Source organism: Sprattus sprattus, assembly GCF_963457725.1.
Source record: "Sprattus sprattus genome assembly, chromosome: 2".
NCBI classification, from domain to species: domain Eukaryota; kingdom Metazoa; phylum Chordata; class Actinopteri; order Clupeiformes; family Clupeidae; genus Sprattus; species Sprattus sprattus.
The window spans coordinates 6,923,860-6,933,859 of record NC_137921.1 but is presented as its reverse complement, the minus strand read 5'-3'; the positions used below and the strand labels follow the sequence as shown (position 1 = coordinate 6,933,859).

Below are 10,000 nucleotides of genomic sequence, written 5' to 3'. Positions count from 1 at the left end.
TTATACTACTCTCGACAAGTCCATTTAATCAGCCCTACATTATAAATATATAGATATAATATCCACCATCACATTATAAATATATATAAATATAATATCCCCATTACATTATACATATATATTAATATAATATTCTCATCAGTTAGTCTGTGTCTGATAATGTCACATCATAGCAAGTGTTTTGCACTAATGAAGTTCAATCAAAAGGCATTCAATGAGCTAAACGATATTGTATAAACAAAGTTCAGGAGGAGACCAGTGGGATGATTGACAGCTGTCATTCACACCCTCCAGCATCCTAGGAGATTTAAACCTGCCTCATCGCCCCTGTCAGGTCACATGGTCCGGTGTTTCTCAGTATCCCACCTCCTCCCCATCCTCCTCCCTTTCACCAGTAGCATTGAGTAACTACCCATAGGGGGCGCTACCTAGCCACCATACCTCTATCTGTACCATACCAGCCATCCAGATGGGCGACAGTCAGCCTCATCTAAGGGTCCTCAGTGGTACTCTTGAGGCCCCCATCTGCATCACATGTCTTCCATCTAGCCCTGCTCTGAGCCCAGCTGTTTGAAGTCAGTCTCATTAAGATGCTCGTGATGAGCTAAATCAGGTGTGTTCAGTGCATTAGGAATGTCAGTGATGAGTTCAGTCAGGCATGCAGAGCAGAGCAGAGCAGGGACATATGGAAGGCAGTGAAGTCAGGCAGGCAGAGCAGAACAGGGACTTATGGAAGGCAGTGAAGGCATGCAGAGCAGAGCAGAGCAGGGACATATGGAAGGCAGTGAAGGCAGGCAGGCAGGGCAGCTGGAGGGGCAGGAGTTCTGTTGAGAACCGCAGCTCTGATCCATAGTGAGGTTCTCAGTCCTGGTTCTGGAGTACACCCCTGGGTTGAAGACCTTCCATCTACCCGAGCTGAAATCAGAGAGAATTAGCTCCATCAGGTGTGCTCAACTCGTCTAGAGTGCTGCTGATGGGTTCAGTCAGGGACAGAGGGGCAGCACGTAGAGTGGGAGTGCCCCAGGAGCAGGATTGAGATGGTAACCAGGGCAACCTTTTCGAACAGTGTTGCTGGGCAACGTCTATGAGCAACATTGTTTGGGCACCTTCCCACTGGTATTGAACAAGACGTTTTTATCGGGAGAACTTTAATCAGCAGTGGACAAGTTGTTGTGATCATCCAATTAAAACACTAGGAAACCCGTATGCAGTGGTATGGTTTTGACTTTAAACACTCATTGCAAAATTAAAGTGTATCTCTAAAATGGTAATTTTTTGGCGGGGGGGTTTCAGTGCACAGACCTGGGATACCACCTGACGCTGACACGGGTCATGCGGGGGTTCGTGTCCCACCGGAACCGCATGCAGCAGAACCTGAAGAACGGGCTCCAGCAGCTGGACAGCGCCGTGAGCGGACTGGACCAGGGGCACGACCGGGACGCCCTGCTGCAGGCCCACAACACCGCCTTCTGCCTGCCCTTCCGCTTCCAGTACCAGCCGCACGAAGGGGACCAGGTCAGACCCAACACCGCACTCTCAGCCTAGTTACCCTTATTAGACTCTGGGCATGTTTTTGGGCAGTGCCCTAGACTATTTACACACTGGGTATCTTACTATGTAGCACATAAGACACATGGGACTCTGGGTACCTTATTGGGCAGCATACTAGACTTATTAGATACTGTGTACTATATTGGGCAGCATACTAGACTTATTAGATACTGTGTATCATATTGGGCAGCATACTAGACTTATTAGATACTGTATATCATATTGGGCAGCATACTAGACTTATTAGATACTCTATATCATATTGGGCGGCAGTACTTATTAGATTATGGGGTGTGGTGTTTCTATGGCTCTACTGGTAGAACACAGTGCTAACAACACCAAGGTTCGATTCCCAGGGTGCGCCCATACTGATGAAGATGGATGTCTTTACAATACTTTATAGCTGTTTGGATAAAGCTGTCTGTTCAATGACTTAATGTATATGCAGGCATCTTATTGGGCAGCACTGTTAGGGCGTTATTTCCACACGACACTTCGGCACTTGTCAACTAGAATTTACAAAAATATTTTTTTGCCAAAGACACCGAGCCACCAATTGGGTAGGAAGTATATCAGTGACAGCTCCACTACAGGGACTCTCAATGCTGCATATCTGCTGTCTACCCCTGCTCCGAGAGCACCCCTGAATGATGTAATTATAATGCCCTTCATGAGCTTAATCAGAAGGGTTCAGCTAATCCAGAGTGCCACTGCCGAGTGACTCAGTGAGACAGGGAGAGCTGGGAAAGGTGAAACTTACATTCCTGCACTTTTTTTTTCTTTTCTATGTCGTTTTTTCTATTTCTTATGTAAAGCAGTATTTATTGTTAGACCAGGTTTTAATCGCTCTTAGCTTGACTGTTCTCTCCCTTGTACGTATGTCGATTTGGACAAAAGCTTCTGCTAAATTACTAAATGTAGATGAAAAGCGTCAAGAGGGGTGGGGTGCAGATTGGTAGGATGGACAACCACTGCTGGACAGAGACCCATGTCTGACTCAGCTGATATTTGAATGCTTGCTAAGCCAGCAGGGTGACACTCATGACAACGATACAGCTGTTAATGGATTTCCTCCAATGACAGCAAACTACCACTGAGTAGGAAGTTTATCAGCAATGTGTCCCATTAGTGTGAGACTCTGCAGAGATTCATATCAGGGGCAGCTGCTCTTGGGCTGAGCCTATACACTCAGATTGACTCAGACGGAAGGAGAGAGGGAGCTATAGAGAGACAGAGCGTGGGAAATATAAAGGACGAGAGAGAAAGAGAGAGAGAGAAGGACTGAGAGACAGTGAGTGGGAGACAAAGAGAGCAAGAGAGAGAGAGAGAGAGAGAGATAGAGAAAGATTGAGAGGCAGTGCGTGGGAAATACAAAAGACAAGAGAGAGAGAGAGAGAGAAGGACTGAGAGACAGTGAGTGGGAGACAAAGAGAGCAAGAGAGAGAGAGAGAGAGAGAGAGAGAGAGAGAAATGTACATTGTCAATACTCTTCTCTCTCGGGTTCCCCATCCTCCTTTTTCTCCAGCTTCAAGGTAATTACCATAAAACTTTAGCTGCTGTCACGCCAGTATTTCCTTACGTAATGTTTCCTGTTCACCTCCATCCTGTGAGTTCAGGAGTGCAGAAACCCCAGCGATGCTCTTGCGCTACACATTCTCCATCTCTTCCTGCTCTGCCTCATCTGAAGATACTTCCTCTTCCTGTCATCTGCTTCCTTCATCCTCCTCTCCTCTTCTTCCTTCAACCTCCTCTCCTCTCCTCTGCTTCCTTCATCCTCCTCTCCTCTTCTTCCTTCAACCTCCTCTCCTCTCCTCTGCTTCCTTCATCCTCCTCTCCTCTTCTTCCTTCAACCTCCTCTCCTCTCCTCTGCTTCCTTCATCCTCCTCTCCTCTTCTTCCTTCAACCTCCTCTCCTCCTCTCTGCTTCTTTCATCCTCCATGAATGCTGTGGCCAACACTTTATCTGAACACCCCCAAGTTAACTCACAAAAGGGCGTCAAGAGGCAAATGATGATTACGAAATGAAATGATCCAGGAGGCGTTAGAGCAGAGGATGATGGGATACCTGCTGCTGCTGAGGTCCTCCAGGGGCTCCTGGATGAGGGGTGATGGCATGGCGGAGCCTGGCAGTGTGTGTGTGGTATTCTTTTACTCCAGTGCTTCTCTCTCTCTTGTGTCTCAGGTGTGTGAGGTGAGTGCCGAGTGCCAGGTGAGGTACGAGCTGGAGACCAGATTCCAGCAGCTTCAATCAAGGCTCGCTGCCGTTACCTTGGAAACAGAAGAGGTAGGGCACATTGGTCTCCGTCAACACAGAGGCTTCACCAAATTTTGTTTTTTTCCACCACACACACATCACAAACTGCTACAAGACGGTACCATTGCATAGCTTTAAGATCCATTTCTGCACTAACACTAATGTACACTTTTAAAGGATATATTATTCCATAACCACCAATCAGGCATGTTCATAAAACTACATTTCCCAGAATTCAGTGACAATCAGCAATCAATAATCACCCTGGGCAACAGTCATGAATGTCCTCAGTCTTCCATTATCTAATCTCTTCCTCTTGTTTGTTTCGGCCTCCCTTCACCTATCAGATTAGTAAAACCCTGAAGGCTACACACACGGCCTTGCTGGATAGCATCTGTGATGATGACTGCAACCCGGCTCCCGATATCTCTACTACGGTCTCTCTGGATACCACCGGCGACAGTGGCGGGACCAAACTCAGTCTGGCCAAGCGCCGCTCCAATCAGCAGGAGACAGAGACCTACTACTTCACAGTAAGGATTGATCTGATTGGATGTGCAGTGCATTGTACAGTGGTAATGAAGTGCAGACATTAACGTTGCTGATGAGGAAGTGGAAAGCATGGCAAGAGGTTAAACCTGCCACTTCACAGTAAGGAACACTCTGATTGGTTGAAATGTTCAGTGCGTTATTGATCTGTAAGGAAGTGGAACCAGTGTGCAAATATCCATTTAAGTCCATTTACTCAGCCCCACACTATAAGTATATATAAATATAATATCCCCATCACATTGTAAATATATATAAATATAATATTCTCATCAGTTAGTCTGTGTGTGATAATGTCACATCATAGCAAGTGTTTTGCACTAATGAAGTTCAGTCAAAAGGCATTCAATGAGCTAAATGATATCCCCCCCCCCACAGAAAGTCAAGGAGCATCTGGGTGGTAGCTGTCTGATCTCCAAACTCCAAGTGAAACACGACCTGCTGAAGGAGGCCATTCAGAAAGGTAACATGAAAGGCGGCGGCCACCCTGCACCTAGCATTGCGCTGCCTCACATGGCATCCATTGTATGAGTTGGTGGCTGAGTAATAACACACAGACCCACTCCGCCACCTGCACACAGACACACACACACACACACACACACACACACACACACACACACACACACAGACACACACACAGACACACACACACACACACAGACACACACACACACACACACACACACAATTGTATGAGTTTTCTCTTCAGTCCTGCAGGGTACTGTATAATGAGCAAGAGGCATGCCAGTCAGACAAAGAAGTGTTGCTCAAAGGTGTTTCTTTTCTTTCCTTTCCAACCCTTTCTTTCTTTTTTTTTTACTTCCCTCCAGCGGAGGCCGTTGACAGCGACCCCTCAAGGTACCCACACCTCTCCATCTGTTTCTCTTTCCTGTCTCCTCTGTTGCCTTTCTCTCGCATTGGAATCCCAGAAACTGTCAGAATATGGCACTGGTCCAGCTACACATATGGTCAAATTTGTCATGTGTGTGTGTGTGTGTGTGTGTGTGCGCGTGCCTGTGTTGACCTGTGTCAGCGAGTGTGTGTGTGTGTGTGTGCGTGTGCCTGTGTGGACCTGTGCCAGCATGTGAGTGTGAGTGTGTGTGTGTGCGTGGCTGTGTTGACCTGTGCCTATGTGTGTGTGTGTGTGTGTGCGTGCCTGCGCGTAGTGGTCTCTCCACTAGTCTAAGAGAGCACAAGACAGACAGCCCCTGACACACAGACAGAGAGATTTCAGTACATGATGTGGGTTCATGCTTTACTACAACATGAGGAATCAACTCAGTTTTAAATAAAACAGAACAAGGGCTTGTAGGCGGCTTATATAACGCTGTGTGTGAACAAAGCCTATTTACTTACAGTAAGCATGAGTGTATAATGCCAGCCTGTGTTTCTGAGTTTGTATTTGTATGTATATGTGTATGTGTATGTGTATGTGTATGTGTATGACGTTTGGGAGTTGCATCATAGCACATATTTGGTTTTGCATGAGAGGTGTCTGCATGAGTTCCCCCCCCCACCCACCCCCCGTGCTGGAATGTCACAGTGCACTGCTGGTGTATGTTTCCCAGAATGCCGTCTGGTAGGGCAGTGCGTGCGCGGAAGGCCAGGCCCTGCTCCCAGTACAACCACAAACTCTTCTGTGGAGACATGATTTCCTTCATCCAGGTACAGCCACGCAGCCCCTCCCACTGTGCCCTGCTCCCGCTCCTGCTGCTGCTCCGCTCCTGCTGCTGCTCCGCTCCTGCTCCTGCTCCTGCTCCCGCTGCTACCGCTAATGCTACTGCTAATGCTGCTACTGCTAATGCTCCGGTCCTGCTCTGTTGCGCTAGTCCTGCTGGTGCTAATGCTGCTCCTAAAGGCCGAGATATACTCAGTTATGGCCGATTTATGGTCAGAGGCGTAAGCGTAAGCACGTAGCAATTCATGCTCCCTTAACTGAGTATATCTCGGCCTTTAAGGAGCATAAATTACTACGTGCTTACGCGTTGCGTTGGGGGTGTTGCCAAGCAATCCACCACCAGAACAATAGGCTTGCGTCAAATAGGCTTGCGTAAAAAAGTGTAGAAAAATCGCCCGACGCACGCAAGACGTGAAAAGTCACGCAAGGGTCGCACAAGGGGCTTGCAGGGCCTCTTGCGCTTGCACTTACGCTTACGCCTCTGACCATAAATCGGCCTTGATGCTACGGTCCTGCTCTGTTGCGCTAGTCCTTCTGGTGCTTGTAGTCTCATTAACACAGTGCTAGTGCCAATGATTATTCTTGGTTAGCGCCGCTTCTGCTTGTGTGCAGTTACCACAGACCACTGCTGTTGTAGGGTTTCTAATCACGCCGTCCACAGTGGTGTTGTGTCAATGTGCTTGTGTGATGTAGTAACCACAGACCACCGTTTTTATACTAATAACCCCGCACCGCCCCCCCCCCCCCCCCCCCCCCCCCGCTTTTTTTTGCCTACTTTTTTTTTAAGCATGATTTCATTTCTGTGTGTGTGTCATGGTGACATGTTGTCATGGTGACATGTTTCCTGTGCTGACCACCTGTCATTGTGCAGATTTGTTGTTGTTGTTATTGTTTGTTCTCTTGTGCAGTGCCCAGTGTTGTGGTTTTTGTGCACGCCACCCTCCAACCGCTTGACTGAAATCTGTACTATCTCTGCTTCTTCCCCTTGCCTCTGGCGGGCTCTCTTCACGAAAAACCCTGTTGTAACTTCCTCCCGCTACTCCATTGGCTTTTCAGGCCAATTCCCCACTGTTGGCCACATCTTGTGTCTTTCTTAATCAGAGATGTCATGATCTAGATTCTGAGACTTCAAACGACACGCACACACACACACGCACACACACACACCTGCGCTGTGACGCTCTAAATCTCTTCAAATCCTAGTCACGTACACAGTGTCCCCCCTGCACTGAAACCTCTCTCTCTGTGTCTCTCTGTCCTGTGCTTAGTGACAAAGTGTCCTGCTCTCTCTTACTCTGTGCGCTGCCAAAAAAGGGACCCTGTGACAAATCCCGGCTGGGTACTACATCAGCTCCACCATCTGTCCCTGTCCTTTGTATCTGCAAACCTTGCGTGCCAACGCATTATTTGCACCACACCGCCTCACTCCTGCTCTGCCTCTCTCTCTCTCACACACACTCACACGCTGTCTCTCTCTCTCACACACACACACACACACACACACACACACACACACACACACACACACTGTCTCTCTCTCTCACACACACACACACTCACACGCTGTCTCTCTCTCTCTCACACACACACACACACACACACACACACACACACACACACACACACACACACGCTGTCTCTCTCTCTCTCACACACACACACACACGCTGTCTCTCTCTCTCTCACACACACACACACACACACACACACACACACACACACACACACACACACACACACACGCTGTCTCTCTCTCTCACACACACACACACACACACGCTGTCTCTCTCTCTCTCTCACACACACACACACACACACACACACACACACACACGCTGTCTCTCTCTCTCACACACACACACACACACACGCTGTCTCTCTCTCTCTCACACACACACACACACACACACACACACACACACACACACACGCTGTCTCTCTCCATCACAGTTGGTTTTGTCTTTCCTTCTGCCTTATTTTCACTTTGTTCACTTATCTCTGGCACTGCCCTCTCTTTATTTCTCTCTCTCTTTCTCTCTCCCTTCATCCCTCTACTGCTCCCTAATTGCACACTGTTTGCTGTAGCTGTCAGTCAAGGACTGCATTAGAGGCGGCCGGGGTCTCGCGCTTTATCTTGAATGGACAGCAAGATCCATGAGGGCGGCACTCTCGCCACGCCATTAGCATGGCAGCGCTGAGGAGAGGCGCTAACATAGATGACGCGCGGGAACAAGGACGCATTGATTCAGCTGTGAGAGCCGCGTGTGTGTGTGTGTGTGTGTGTGTGTGTGTAGTGTGTGTGTGTGTGTGTGTGTGTGTGTGTGTGTGTGTGTGTGTGTGTGTGAACTCTCGGCCAGACAGCGAAAAATAATCAGCGTCAGAAGAAAAACACATGGGCCGCAACATGAGACTAGAGAAATCAGAGTCAGAAGAAAAGGGGTCTCGTCGCTATAAAAAATACAGCATGGAGCTAACTAAATCAGCACTGGAGGAAAAATAGGGTTCTGTGAGAATAGCATGAATATGAAGACATCAGTCTGAGAAAAAGAGGATCCTGTCGGTGTTAAACAAAGGATGGAGATGGAGGAATCAGCTAGAGAAACAGAGGCCCATCTGTGTGGAATGGAGATGAAGAAATGGGTTAAATTAATTAAGGAAATCGGATAAAAGGGGGATTCTTTCAGTGTAACCATACCACGCGCCTGAAAAATTCACATTAAAATAAAGATGTTCTGTCAGTGCTCAGCACAGAGATGAATATGAAATCAGCATCAGCTTAATGGGTTCAAGTCGGAACATGACATGAGTTTGAGGAAATAACCATAAGAAAAAGTCCTGTTAGTTTTAATATAGCATTGGTTTGTTGGTTGGGTGTGTGGTTTTATTCGGGATGCTGTTTACTCTGGTTTTTCTGCTGTCTGCCTAAAAGTGGCTGCCGTGGTGCTGATGTTGGTTAATCTGTCTGCTGATGTTAAAGCAGGAGTTGGCTGGCTGGTGTAACCGGTGTGAATCTCTGTGTTGTGTAATTCAGTACGGGGACAACTGTTGCAGGAAGGATCTTTATTCTGCAAAGCACGCCAACAGAACATAGCTTAGTCAGCTTGCTATCTTCTTATACTGCAAGCTCATTCCAGCATATGCAAAACAGGCCAAATACAGACAGACATGTAATGTATACATAAAGAAAGATAAATCAAAATGGTAGCACACCAACAGAACATAGCTTAGTCAGCTTGCTCTCTTCTTATACTGCAAGCTAGCCCCCACATGTTGCAAAAAGGAAAACAATAAAAACAATATGTCAAAAGGTCACTGCCAATAAATTGTTAAGATATACAATATATATAATGATAACCAGTGCTAAGATTATATATGATAACAAAGATGGCAATTTTAAAGATAATATTTAGCAGATTTCAATTTCCCATTCTGACTCCACCTCCTACCTCATTCCAGCATATGTAAAACAGGAAAGAGGAAGGGGGGAGAGAGCAACAAAACAGGGGGAGACAGGGGGGGGCTACCAGAGACCCAAATACCAGTGTGCACCTGATATCAAAATAAAAGTAATAAAAAAGAAACTAAAACAGAGGTAGCTTGTGCAATTATTCTAACTGTCTTTCTAACCTGTTACACTGGCTAGCTGTCTATCTGGCCTGTCATTCTAACCTCTTCTCCTCCCCTCTGGGTGTCTTATGTTCCTTCTCTCCTCACCTCTCTATTCATCACATCCCACTCCATGGCTATCTACTACCTGCCTCTCTCTCTCTGTCTCTGGCTGCCTGTCACCTACTCCCCTCTCTGATTCTCCCTATCATTCTCTCTTGCTCTCTCCCCCCCCCCTCCTCTGCCCCTCTCCTGGGCTTGCCATGATTGCAGGAGAAGGAGGAAGATGTCTAGGACTCAGGTACAGCCCCTTCCTGTGTTCTTGTGTTCTCATGTCGTGTGTGTTTTGCCTGCGCCACC

The 10,000-nt window shown here is 47.4% G+C and overlaps 1 protein-coding gene across 1 annotated transcript in view; it reads left to right on the top strand.

Moving 5' to 3' along the window:
• Nucleotides 1-10,000, top strand: part of arhgap4b (Rho GTPase activating protein 4b) — a 40,029-nt gene that overhangs the window by 19,702 nt on the left and 10,327 nt on the right. The window contains exons 8-13 of the mRNA XM_080831912.1: nucleotides 1,294-1,515; nucleotides 3,733-3,834; nucleotides 4,152-4,337; nucleotides 4,732-4,816; nucleotides 5,187-5,214; nucleotides 5,925-6,021. Of these exons, the coding sequence (XP_080688038.1) occupies nucleotides 1,294-1,515; nucleotides 3,733-3,834; nucleotides 4,152-4,337; nucleotides 4,732-4,816; nucleotides 5,187-5,214; nucleotides 5,925-6,021 (720 nt within the window). The remainder of the gene's footprint in view (nucleotides 1-1,293; nucleotides 1,516-3,732; nucleotides 3,835-4,151; nucleotides 4,338-4,731; nucleotides 4,817-5,186; nucleotides 5,215-5,924; nucleotides 6,022-10,000) is intronic.